This window comes from Aulonocara stuartgranti (assembly GCF_965226115.1).
Source record: "Aulonocara stuartgranti genome assembly, chromosome: 7".
NCBI classification, from domain to species: domain Eukaryota; kingdom Metazoa; phylum Chordata; class Actinopteri; order Cichliformes; family Cichlidae; genus Aulonocara; species Aulonocara stuartgranti.
The window spans coordinates 26,547,162-26,561,338 of NC_138945.1; the positions used below are offsets into that span (position 1 = coordinate 26,547,162).

The 14,177-nt window shown below is 39.8% G+C and overlaps 1 protein-coding gene across 1 annotated transcript; it reads right to left on the reverse strand.

Moving 5' to 3' along the window:
* Positions 1-4,325: 4,325 nt before the first annotated feature.
* ndufa8 (NADH:ubiquinone oxidoreductase subunit A8) lies at positions 4,326-14,162 on the reverse strand. The gene is made up of 4 exons (XM_082538275.1): positions 13,962-14,162; positions 11,675-11,838; positions 6,108-6,273; positions 4,326-4,786 (listed from the first exon to the last, which is right to left on the reverse strand). The coding sequence occupies exons 1-4, from the start codon at positions 14,010-14,012 to the stop codon at positions 4,649-4,651; spliced, it is 519 nt and encodes a 172-aa protein (XP_082394401.1). The 5' UTR covers positions 14,013-14,162; the 3' UTR covers positions 4,326-4,648.
* Between the last annotated feature and the right edge of the window lie 15 nt (positions 14,163-14,177).

A 14,177-nucleotide genomic window follows, 5' to 3' on the forward strand; every position in this document is an offset into this window, starting at 1 on the left:
AAAAGAACATAAAGGTTGGTCACATGTTTGTCAAAAAAACAGAGGAAAAAAAACATTCTGAAGAGCCCAAAGACCTTTGGGAAAGTATTCTGTGCACTCATGAGACTAAAGTTAAACTTCTTGGAATTTTTGAGTCCCGTTACCTTTGGAGTAAAACTATACAGCATTCAATAAAAAGATCAGTCAAACATGGTGGTGGTAGTGTGATGAGCTGGGGCTGCTTTGCTGCTTCAGGACCTGGACGACTTGATGTAATTGATGGACACATGAATTCTGCTCTCTCCAAAAAAATCCTGAATCCTGATTTCTGGACATCAGTTTGTACATGAAGCTGAAGTTCACTCAGGTTAATTTAGACAGTTCTGCAAAGAAGAGTGGACCAAAATTCCTGCACAGCCATGTAAAAGACGCATTGCCAGTTATCACAAATGCTTAATTGCAGTTCTTGCTGCCAAAGGTAGCACGACCAGTTATTTGGTTTAGGAGGCAAAGATTTGTTCACAAAGAGCCAAGTAGGTTTATTTCCTTTTAATAAATAAAATCATCATTTAAAAACTGTATTTTGTATTTGTATTTATGCGACAAATATTACAATTTGTGTGATGATCTGAAGCATAACAAATATGACCGAAAATAAGAAATCTGGAAGGGGGAAAATCCTTTTTCACCTCAAAACAAATGAATTATTTTGCAGCTGAAATTTTCACCCTTAATGGCACTTAAAGACTTGAAGGTTGCAGAAACTAACCCAACAGCCCTCACTTACTAAGATCTTATTCTCGTGTAAAGCTGCCTGCATAGCTCCTCTCAGAAAACACAGTTATTAAAAAATAACAATGTCTGCAAGTGCATGTATGTGCGTGTTTCCCGGGAAATTTACCCCTTTGATGCTCTCAGATTAGTAATCCCCCTGAGTTGTGGTTGTGAATGTGGTGGTGGTACTTGTGACCTGGTGGGTGGGTGTTTTATACTGCAACCTGCATGCTAGTTCAAAGCCCCCTGTGCAGTACGAGGGGGATAAGAGGACACATGAAAGCAGCACTTGACAACATATACCGTCTAAAAGATCACAGGGCCAAATAGCAAGAAAGGTGCACCAACATAAACAAATCAAACACACCTACATTTTAGTTTGTCCATTGAAGTGCACCCACATGTTGGGGGCTCTTAACGGCACTGATGTAGCAGATGTATCAAGCAAGATAAGTACTTTGGAGGGTTACTGACGCAAAGGTTTGCAACTTGCTAATGTACTACAGAGAAAGGAAATTCAATTTTTGGAAAATAATTCACATATCTCTTGACTCGTTATACATTTGTTATCTTTTTTGGTTTTTTGCAGAAAATAGATGTTGGCCTGTTTGAAAGCGTCCTCATCATTTTTCATATATCCATCTAGTGTGTCAAACCTGACACTCGACAGCAGGAATACAGTGACATTTATGTCTTCTGAACAAGCCAGGTTGTTTGAGTATTTTAGCACACTGAGCTCCCAGGCGGGCTGTAGCTTTATGAAAGCCCTGTATTGTATTTCTTTCCTGTGCCAGAGCCCGTTTCCTGTGGCGGTGCTGTGTCAAACAACGATGACCCTCTGCTTCCTGCAAGTCGCATGTAGACAGGCCTGCCACGAGCCCTGGGGCCTCACCGTCAGCCGCCGAACAACCTCCAAGCCCCTGCTCCGTCTGTCTGTTTTCAAGTCGTTTGCCACCTTGCCCTTTCTGGATCTCACTTTTTTTTCTCCCACTTCATGTTTCCCTTAATTTCTTGCCTCCCTTTAACTGTTTTTTATTTCTTTTTCTTCTCTCATCTCTCTTGCACCTATCTCTTCCCCTCCATGCCTAATTTATCACTTGCGACCTCCTTCGTGTTTCCCTGTATCTACACCTCCTTTCCTTTTTGTATCCCTTCTTCCCTCCTCCCTTTGTCCCGCCGTCCAGGTCAGAAGATGGTCTGTCAGACGTTTCCTGTGCAAGCCGCAGTGCCAGACCACACCTCGTGAAGGGGATTTCTGCAGCTAAAGTCAGTGACGCCCCATAGAAACGCAGAGACACGCACAGTCATGTTTGCACATACAGTCATTTGATAAAGTAAAAACTTCTTATGGAAAATTGTAGCTTTTCTTAAGAATATTTGGACAAGTAGATATCTGATCCGCCTTTAAACAGGACCTTCAGTTAAAGGTATCAGCGTATCAGAACTCATCCACAAGGAAACTATCAACATGTTAGATTCTCCAAGATGTTTGTTAGTTTAGTGGACATTTGAAATCCTCCCACGTTCCTCTGAAATGCCATTCTGGGTTCTGCTTAGGCCTTTCCACAGTGGATCTGCCAACTCTTCTTTTTGGGACATTCCTTGGTGGATTTCCTAATGTGATCTGGATAATTACCCTGTTGAAATGTGCCTGTCTGGTTCAACTTCAGCTTTCAAACAGCACTCTTTGATATGATGCACAATTCATAGTCAAATCTGTAAATGCGCTCTGCCCAGTCAGTTAGGCAATAAAGCAACCCCAAACCATAACATTTTCACCACCATGCTTCATAGTTGATTTGAGGTTCTTCCCCTGAAGAATCGCCTACGGTCTGCATCGAGCTGGTCTAACGTCACTGCGGACAAAACTCTAACATCCATCTGTCCAAAGTACATTATTTAGAAACTCTAGTTTTGCATGTACTACTTACACAGAACCCATCACACCAGTTTCCTCCAGGCGCTTGAATAAGATCATGACAAATATTGAAGATTTCTTTTTGCATTAAATGATGTGCTAAGCCACTTCTGAATACCCTTTTAGTCACTCAAGTCCCTGCAATACTGCATATTAATAATTCTTGCATTCTTTATCTTTTTTATATCTTTACATTTGAGTCTTTATTCATCTCGTTTGCACACTGTGGGCCAAAGATGGAACTCTTATTTTGTCCTGTTTATATGGCAATACTGACTTTGATAGTTCTTACATGGAAACTGTTAATTGCAAATAAATGGGAGATCTTATCACAGTCATAGGTATCCAGAAGGCCCCCCCCCCGTGAATCCTTTTGCTATCATACCTAGCTTTTGGCATGATAGCATCACACTCTTCAACGTCAGAAAGAAAAGCAGACTGTAGATGTCAGAAGTTTAAGTAAGAGATCGTAGGGCCTGCGATTTTGACTTACTTTTTCCAAGCCCCTTGGAAAACTATACTCAATAAGCAAGAAAACGGATCATTCTGAAAATGACCAAATAATGTCAGTTAAGTGTAATTTCTTTTAAGTATCTTACCTTTTTAAATAGCCACTTCAACAAAGATCACAAGCTAGCTTGTATGAACACATAATTAAAAGGCAACCAAATTTTGGTGGGGTGTATGCAAGGGATTATTTTTTACATGACTGCATTCAGTGTTTCTGTACACAAAGAAAGAATATGATTGTTTTGGGAAATGGGGTCCTACTGTGCTGAAATTGTTGTGTGTAGGATAAAATGTAACTTGTGGGAAAATAATAATATATATATATATATATATATATATATATATATATATATATATATATATTATTCTCAGAGACCGTCAGCAGAAAACTATCCTTTGTTAACTCACTTTGTTTTTGCACCATTAAAAAAAGTGTTTTTTAATCGTACATAAAAACCCCAGGGCCACATCTCTGCTTGTGAGTATGAGAAAGATGTCAAATTTTATGTTACCATTTTTCCCACAGAAGTCACCCACATGGCAGAGGTCAGAGACTCGTCTCATGTTTGGAATGGACCAAATCGCGACTGCTGCTGCCAGTATAGATTTTAAACAGTTGCTATGTGGGCTGAGACAAACTCTGAGGCCTTACAGTAAGTTGTCTTCAAACCGGTCTCCCGCACCACACTGTAGATAAGCTTGGATCCTGGACACCATCCCAGTGATACGTGAGCATGTGTGTGTACATTGGCACAGTCTTACATGTTCCACAGACCAGCGGGCCACTTTCAAAAGGCTTCTCACCTCCTTCCACTCAAGGTCATGAACACGTGCAGCAATAAACACACTTCACCGTGCATCTCTGAAAATTACCCTTCTGGTCTTCTTCCAGTCCAGGTCAGAGGCAGGAAGTGAGCCGAGAGAAAATGAGGAAGCAGCAGCAGCGCTCTCTTGCTTCAGGTAGTGACCCTGAACCCTGACCTTTAACCTCACCTTGAATCACTCTGACAAAACACAGACTTGCAGCTCCTAATAACCTTAAAGTATATATTTTTTTAAAAGTCAGAAATGCTTAAGATGTTAAAACACATTAGTAATATTAACTGAGCATTGAAATAAATTTAAAATAAAAACAGAAAGCTCCTTTACAATTTATCTCTTTATTTTCGGACAACAATAATAACAGTATGTTGCTTTTGTTCACTTTTTTACATTTACAGAAGTGGTGGACTCATGGACTTTGTTCCTTAATCAAACTATTGGACAATGTTTGAGGTACAGCTGCAAAAAAAGAAATGACTGTTCAGGCATGAACCCTGTCCAAATCCAGCATCCTTAATGCTCGTGTTTGCAGGTCAGAAATTCAAACCTTAGAACTATCTTAGAAGTATCAACAGTCACAAGAAGCCTAGCTGTTTTTGGACAGAGCCCACGGCTTTGGAGGGTGACTGATTTTCCAGAGCTGCCTCACCAGTTCCAGAAGAATAACCTGCTGCCATGTTTGGCAGGCTCCAGTTTGCCTTCGATGGTTTGGTTGGGCTCTGGACGAGGTCTAGAGTGGTAGGGGTTCTCTGGCAGGGGCCGCGAGGTTGACACTTTGGTGACCTAAGGAAGAAAAGCAACACACAAACCATAAATTCTCAGACATACACAGTATAAACACACTGAAGACTCACTCAAATATTAATTGACACACTGATGTCAAACATGGCAGTTATTAGGAAACAATAGAGCACATGCTCCGTGCCAATCTCTGACAAGAGATTATGCTTAAACCGCATAATAGGTCCATGCTAAAATGAAACCATACAAAAGTTGTCAACAGCTGAAGCCCTGAACATTTCCTTAGCCTTTCACTGGGCCTTCCATCTCATCCCTTGTCATGATTTATATCCCTGCACCTCTTTGTTTCCCCCAAAATCATCCAGACTGTCCCCTTTGTCCCACCTTCACACCATTTGCCTCCTAACCTTTCTTACAAAAAACAGTTTGCTAATTTAAGTTCCAAAATGAGTAACAAAAATGGAATCTGTTTTAAATATATAAGCAGCCAGAAACTTGGTCCAGATGCACATTAACTCATTCACTGCCATTGACGTCTATAGACGTCAATTACGTTTTCAATGGGAGGGGCTAGAATACAACCTCGGGCAGCTTGTCAGTGAACATCAGACTGCTTGAAATGTATTTTTCACAAAAAGCTCGTTTTCTCCCTTTTTTTGGTCAAAACAGGCATTTTTGGTGGAACCCACCTCTCTTCTACAGCTGATTACTAAAGAACGGAAAATGGTAGAAACAAGCTTTTTTTTTGGATGGAAGAAGAGAGTCTGTTCTTCATTTTGGTAGGTTCAGCGTTTATATGATCATAACACACAGTTTTCTGTGGCTCTTCAAAAATGAGTAAAAATGCTCAAAAACCCTGGCAGTGAATGAGTTAAACAAGAACATTTTTCACAGTTTTACAAAGTCACATTTTTGTTCTTTTCTTTGCCGGCTCACATGTTTGAGTCGGTGCACAATATCTCTGTCTAACAAATGAAAGACAGCCAGAAAGTTGATTACAACCATTCAAACGCTCCCAGGTTTTTGGGTTGTTGTTTTTTTTTTTTTTGCAGAAGTCCTTTTAAAAGACTACATAAATAAATGTCTAATAATCTATTGTTGGCATCGCTTTTTGGCTCCGTTTTGATTGCTGATACCTAAATTAGTGATTGCCAGTGTTATACAAGCCCCTTAAAAATGCTGGTTTTATGGAAAGAGAAAAAAACAAAGCAGCATAAAACTATTTGCCTGCTCAGAACTGTAGCTGAATGAGACTGCATAAGATGCAATCATACATACCCCACAATCAACATGAATAGAGCCCATCAACCGAGCTACAGTACTCACACTGCAAATGCACAAGTTAATCCCTCACCAGTCTCACCTTAGACAGATCTCCCAAGTCAGGTCTCTCCCATCCCAGTTTCTCAAGGACGCAGCTGTCGAAAGCGTGCTGCTGTTTACGGCAGTGACGGAGTTCTGCCAAGTTTGAGTAATCCAGGCAGGTCCAGTACTCCGTGAAGGACTCGGCACAGTTCCCCTTGATTTGCCTAAAAGGCACAGTGCAGACAGACACACATCATAACATGCAGAAGCAGGATTAATCTTCATACAGACTGAATCTGCAACGCATGAAGTGGAAATCTTTCTCTTAAAATATAATTCATTTTTATCCATCATCCATTATTGAAACATTAAAACCACAAAGATGAAATTCATAATATTGACTGTATTGTTTAAATGCGGTGTTCTCTGGGAAATGATCCCAGCATTCATGTGACTAGCACTTTGACGCACACCACCCATGTCGCAGACAGACACCAACACACCCACTGCTAACACCTTCACCCTCCAAAAAGTGAAAGCACTCCCCGACAGCAGTGGCCTCCACCCTGCGGAAATGTGCCCTGTCAGAGTGCAAAAGTGGCCTAAGTCACTGGCCTGACCTCCAGAGTTCCTAGATCCCAATCTGGGAAGTTTGGAGGAAGCAAACTAAGTCAGATGCACAGAGGCTCCTCTCCACATCCTACAGGACACCATCCAGAGATCCCATCAATCCAGCGACCACTGAGAGATGTTTTGGTGGGTGATAAGGGGTACCTACACAATATTAGGCAGGTAATTTTGATGTTTTGATGCCTAGTTGTATGATACTGGTGCTGACACCAGTCAGCTGACACCAATCAGCACCAGTATCCCACCAGTCAGTGGGATTTTCAAAAGAATGCATATCATAGGAGTCAATAATTCAAGAATGTAAAGGACAGAGCTGCTCAAATTTAAGAAACCAAATGTATTTAAGAACTTATATCAGCGTATGGTTACTCTGCTTGTGAGCAGTCACTTGTTGATTGAATCTGATTGCTATGGGCTGGTTTTCTATAACAAGAACACCTAAAGGTGGCTGGCAGTTGCCAGAAACACCAGAGAATCAAAACAGGCCCCTGGTGCAATTACAACTTTTCTCAAATCTATCTTCATTATCATAATTGCAGGTTTTTCTCTCACAAAAGCACCTCAGTTGCTGCACAGGCGTCACAACATAACCAAAGCTCAGAATAAAACTTTTCAGTAAACACAGACACTGCACTTAAGAGTGAAAAAGGCCAGACCACAAAGTTTTATGGACACAATACGCTTCATGGGTAATTTTCTTATTCATGTTCTAAATCGGCCACTTTTTCTACTAAAGAGAGGGAAAATTACTGGAGTGTTTTCTACATCACACTTAATGAGCTCAAGTTGATGATTTATTCTTATGTTTTTGGATAATTTAGAGAAGAGGCTGAGTAACTCAGAACAGAGAAATGACAATCTGGAACTGATTTTTATAAAGTCAAAATCAATATACTGATCAATAAGTAAAGAGAACATGATAAATAAAAAGCTTTGTGGAAACAAATAGTGACTCAACAGGACAAATGATGCAAAAGTGCAAGCGGCTGTGTGATTATCACACATTACACAATGGAAAATAACTCTTCAACGTATGCGGCAACAACCCTAAAGTTGAAGTAACTGAAATTTTGATGAAATATCTATTGAGGCTCATACTGATCTCATTAAAAAATGTCACTGCATAAATCAACCAGCAAAATACAACAAGATTTAAAGGTTTCTTCCCATAACTTAGTGCACAAGTTGAGCACTCATCCTCCCCCATCTTACATTAGGATGTACTTTGGATAATTGTCACACTGAACCACCGACCTTCTGATCAGTAGATGACCAGCCTTACAGGGAGTGCAGAATTATTAGGCAAATGAGTATTTTGTCCACATCATCCTCTTCATGCATGTTGTCTTACTCCAAGCTGTATAGGCTCGAAAGCCTACTACCAATTAAGCATATTAGGTGATGTGCATCTCTGTAATGAGAAGGGGTGTGGTCTAATGACATCAACACCCTATATCAGGTGTGCATAATTATTAGGCAACTTCCTTTCCTTTGGCAAAATGGGTCAAAAGAAGGACTTGACAGGCTCAGAAAAGTCAAAAATAGTGAGATATCTTGCAGAGGGATGCAGCAGTCTCAAAATTGCAAAGCTTCTGAAGCGTGATCATCGAACAATCAAGCGTTTCATTCAAAATAGTCAGCAGGGTCGCAAGAAGCGTGTGGAAAAACCAAGGCGCAAAATAACTGCCCATGAACTGAGAAAAGTCAAGCGTGCAGCTGCCAAGATGCCACTTGCCACCAGTTTGGCCATATTTCAGAGCTGCAACATCACTGGAGTGCCCAAAAGCACAAGGTGTGCAATACTCAGAGACATGGCCAAGGTAAGAAAGGCTGAAAGACGACCACCACTGAACAAGACACACAAGCTGAAACGTCAAGACTGGGCCAAGAAATATCTCAAGACTGATTTTTCTAAGGTTTTATGGACTGATGAAATGAGAGTGAGTCTTGATGGGCCAGATGGATGGGCCCCTGGCTGGATTGGTAAAGGGCAGAGAGCTCCAGTCCGACTCAGACGCCAGCAAGGTGGAGGTGGAGTACTGGTTTGGGCTGGTATCATCAAAGATGAGCTTGTGGGGCCTTTTCGGGTTGAGGATGGAGTCAAGCTCAACTCCCAGTCCTACTGCCAGTTTCTGGAAGACACCTTCTTCAAGCAGTGGTACAGGAAGAAGTCTGCATCCTTCAAGAAAAACATGATTTTCATGCAGGACAATGCTCCATCACACGCGTCCAAGTACTCCACAGCGTGGCTGGCAAGAAAGGGTATAAAAGAAGAAAAACGAATGACATGGCCTCCTTGTTCACCTGATCTGAACCCCATTGAGAACCTGTGGTCCATCATCAAATGTGAGATTTACAAGGAGGGAAAACAGTACACCTCTCTGAACAGTGTCTGGGAGGCTGTGGTTGCTGCTGCACGCAATGTTGATGGTGAACAGATCAAAACACTGACAGAATCCATGGATGGCAGGCTTTTGAGTGTCCTTGCAAAGAAAGGTGGCTATATTGGTCGCTGATTTGTTTTTGTTTTGTTTTTGAATGTCAGAAATGTATATTTGTGAATGTGGAGATGTTATATTGGTTTCACTGGTAAAAATAAATAATTGAAATGGGTATATATTTGTTTTTTGTTAAGTTGCCTAATAATTATGCACAGTAATAGTCACCTGCACACACAGATATCCCCCTAAAATAGCTAAAACTAAAAACAAACTAAAAACTACTTCCAAAAACATTCAGCTTTGATATTAATGAGTTTTTTGGGTTCATTGAGAACATGGTTGTTGTTCAATAATAAAATTATTCCTCAAAAATACAACTTGCCTAATAATTCTGCACTCCCTGTAGTTCCTGAGCCTGGGTGATGTCATGATCGAGATGCTGAATCACCCAGTAATGTTTCACATACTTTAAATTAGCCATTGAAAACATTTTAGGCAAAACTGATTTCGCAACAGCAGTGCACACAGTCTCAAACCAAATGGTAGCATGGATTTCAGGATGACATACTTTGGATTTTATCATTACAATCTTTTTAATTAATTAATTTGTTTAACTGATCTCATGCTGCTCTTTTAGCTGCTTTAATACACTGGCAGCATCTCCTCCTTTTGTGTCTGGAAAACACAAATACATTGTTTGCATATTGATTTTTGTATACCACTTATCATCCCTTGGTCCTTGGATAACACCCATATAAATTTTTATGTGATATAAAAAATGTCATATCACTATATCATTGCTATAGCAACGCCATAAATTTATGTTCCCTAGTGCACAACAACAGGATCAGCACGGCCGTGTCTGAAAGCCAAGCATCAGCCTCCCATGATGAGTACCTAAAAGGCAGCTACCTCAACAAACTCCAACAGTTCTTTCCTGTTCCTGCTAAAGGTGGAAATTAACACATTTATTCGGACTGGGTTGTTTGATACCAGGCTGCAAGAGTTGAGGCTCGGGTGTGAAATTTATGGTTTTCAGGGATTTTATTGTTAGCTTGGTTTCCCTGGGTCTTTTCTCGTGTTGTAGTTGTGTGTCTTGTTTTGAAAGATATATTTACCCGTTACCATAGCGACCAGAGAGCATAAAGGGGCAGAGAGGAGGGTGTTACTCTCAATGTTGTTGGTGCATTTCAGGAGGACGCTGCTAATAAAGTTACACAATTACACAGTGAATTCGCTTATTATTAATAAATTTACAAAATACCACAGTTTTTGTCTTGGTCGTATCATTTTATTTTGTTGTATTCATCCACGGCACCTTAAAGGCTGGTCCGTGAAAATATTGTCTTACATTAAACCGGTCCATGGTGCAAAAAAGGTTGGGGACCGCTGTATTAGGTGATAGTACCAGGTACATGGTACTTTTTTAGTACCTACTCAATCGAGGTTCAAAGCAATCAGAAAATGTGACGTTGTCAGACTGCATGTCACCGATTGGCTAGTCAGTAGCATCACTTGATAAATAATGAGAGTGTCTCCTTCACAAAAATCAAAACCACCATTTTTGCAAACCAGCAACAAGGGAACTAACACTGACTAACACTAACAGAACTAACACTGTGGTCCCCGATTCTGACAAAAAGCCACTGACTGCACTGCAGGTATAACATCACCTCAATGTTGTAGCATTCATGTTGCATACAAATGATGTCACGGGACGTTGAGCCGTGTTAATATAACAACCCCACGTACACATTAGGTAGTACTCGACTGTAATGGAAAATGACTTGTCGCATTGAGACGAGTAGGTAATAATGGAAAAAATGCTTACTTCTCTAGAATCTAGTTGCTCTTCTCCATCCTTGATGTTACATGGAAACCTGATTATCACCACCTTTTTCTTCCCTTGCACTACTTTTAAGTCACATATTCAACTTTACCATGACGTTTACTCAGTTATGTTAATAATTTATTTTAACCAAAAGTCAAAAGATTGAAAACCTTATTAGCAGTAGAAGACACAGAATATGAAACTTCCCAACTCTGCAGTCTTCAACAACTTTGAACTATGAAGGCACAACTGCCCAAGAGCAGCATTGGAAACCTCAGAACACATTCTCTTACCCACATGCCCATCACCAAGAAATGCAAAAGTATCTGACCAGAGTTTCACATGGACTCGCACAGTCTGCACTTTCAGCTGGCTCCAAAGTCAAGCCACATTTTCAATCACTCTCTGACCACAAGCACACTGTTCACTTTTGCAGATGACAACAATGCAGCAGCCCTCAGCTCTAAAAATATAATTACTCTGCCTAATCACCGGAGTATCGCCTTTCTGTCAAATATCATGACAACGTCAAGCCAAGGCATAAGGAAAAATGTTATTCTCGCAGAAATGACAAAGCTCATCCTTTCACCATTCAGACTGCTCAGACAATACGTCTAAGACCTCATCAATCCAGTCCTGTTTGTATATAGTCTCCTGCTTTCAGTGTCCACTTTCAGATATTGTGTCCATTCATACCAGAACTATATGGCACCAAACTACTACCTGAAGAAGTTGAGTGCACACTCATTGACCTTTCTCCCTTCCTCTAGGCACTTCCGGGGATCCTTCTCCTCCCAACGGCAGAGCATGAACTCTTTGTTGGGTTTGTCACATTGGGAGCCATAATGGTGGGCAGCAGCCTTCAGTACCGAAGAGGACACTTTTATCTGCACAGAAAGCAACACATGGAAGACAATTAGAATGAAAAAGGAACATAACTACAAGAGACACTAACAAATAACAATTATGCAATTGGTGTTTTCATGAGACACACTTTAGTTCACTTCAATTTTATGTATATAGCACCAACTCAACAAGAGTGTATATTAAGGTAGCACTTAGTACTAGTTTTATTTTGGTATATCAACAAGAAACATAAGACAGACCACAGTGAAGCCAAAGTTTATTTGCAATGTCTCTCTCTAGATGGGCTGTGTTTAAAAAAACACAAACAAAAGCCTGGATGCAGTTCCCAGTAGGAATTGTAAATGAACCTTGTATTGATCAGTTAATAAAGAAAAAACAGCATGATGTGACATAAAGAAAGAGCTGTGTTGCTACTTTAATATTCCCATTACAACTGCCTTGTAGTGATCACTACTAATGTGATTTAATTTATAGCTGCTATATGCATTATTATCTCATGAAGAGCAGGCACGCTCAACATATTAAGAGCTTCTGCTGTGAAAACATGTCCTTGAGCATCTGAACTGTTGACTGTTTATTTTTGTCCAATAAGAAACACAACCTATACAATAAATAAATACATTATGAAGCAAAACTCTACACAGAAGTACAAATTCTAACATGAGAATGACCACTTTAGCCCACAAATTCTGGCTTTTTTAAAATCTGAATATTTTACTAGGACTGCCCCCATGGTAAAATTGCAGCCTGGTCAGTGTTATAATAAAACTTTAGCTATAGCCAACGCATGCATCTACTTGTTTTGCATTTCCATTTTATCAAAGGAAAACATTTGCTTATTTATTTCTGAACTTTTTTTAATCTCCTCGTCACCCTACACATGTAAACATTTAGCCAGCACAAAATTAATGTGAGAAAAAACAAAAAACAAAACAAAAACAGACATCAACCACTGTTTGCCATTGATGCCATTTGACACATTATGAAATGTAATGATTTGTTTTATTTTTGAAAAATAATGCAAATAATGTTTAAGGTGAAATCAAATGTTCACAAATGAAACAGGAGTGTAAACATTATTTGTGACAGTTTCAGGATTTAAATATACAAAAAGCTAAAGTAAAAGAAAAAACTGAGATTAAATAATAATATCTCTGTTGCTGGTGTTGAATTATGTAGTAAAAATGACATTATTAAACGCTATTTACATTTAAATGATTTATATTATCTACAACAATATTTCTGAGGGCTACATAAGTTAATGATATAGCTGTTTTCTTTGTGTCTTCTCTTTTGGAGGGTAAGGCAGCTTTAACAATATGAATGCAGGTCAGATATATACAAGCATTGCTTCTATCTGACCCTGTTCAGCCATTACTTCCAATATAAGTGAATTTACTATCTGTATCAAATATCAACATCAAAATCTTTCAACAAGGTAAACATGTTGGTGCATTTCTACAACATATAAATATATCTGTGTATATATACACTATATTCTTCTCTTCATGTTCTCTTTAAAATATCTGCAGGGGTCTTGCCAGGTATTTAACAAAAGTCATACTGTACTTAAAGAAAGTTTGTCTCACAAGCTGAAAGAGTATGCTTTAGCAAAAGCTTGATCAAGTGCTAGGATGTTAGGACAGATCTAATTTAATGGTGCAGGCTCGTTTATTATATCCACGGTGCTATTATTGTTGGACAGGCACAGGCTGCTGCTGCTGACAGCTATCACCTGACTTCCAAGGACACGTTCAATATGTCAAATAGCACTGCTACAACAGACTGGTATAAGAACCGAATGGAATCGAAAGCTCCTTTCACCCTGACAGGTATAACCAAATGTACATTCTGAATGCACATTTGCTAAACTTAAAAGACTCAAGACGTTAACGCCATATATTGTTGTCAAAAATAGTTATAAAGGCGCCCGAAATATTTAACACCTTCCTGTGCTATAGTAAATATTCACTCACGTGTGTATAGCATTCATCAATATAATATAACTATCTTAGCAAGTAAAGCTAGTGGCTTAAAGTTTACAGCTTTTCAAATGAACCGTGCAGCAGCTATCCCTTCAGCTAGCTACTTAGCTGGCTTGTCCCGTCTTCTTCATTCATGCTAAACAATAATGGCCGCTCACCTCGTCCACCTTCATCTCCTGCAGGGTGGGGACTTCCAGCTTTGTGGGCATGACTGCGTAGATGTGCAGTTAAAGAAATCAAGAAGCTCAAATACCGCTGGTGAAAAACATTCAAGGTCCTCGTCAGACGTGCGAGCGACGAGGCCGTAAAGAAGGTCAGTTAACTTCCCCTGCTACTATCAGCTAGTGGCCCGCTGATGACGCAATTCACAGAGC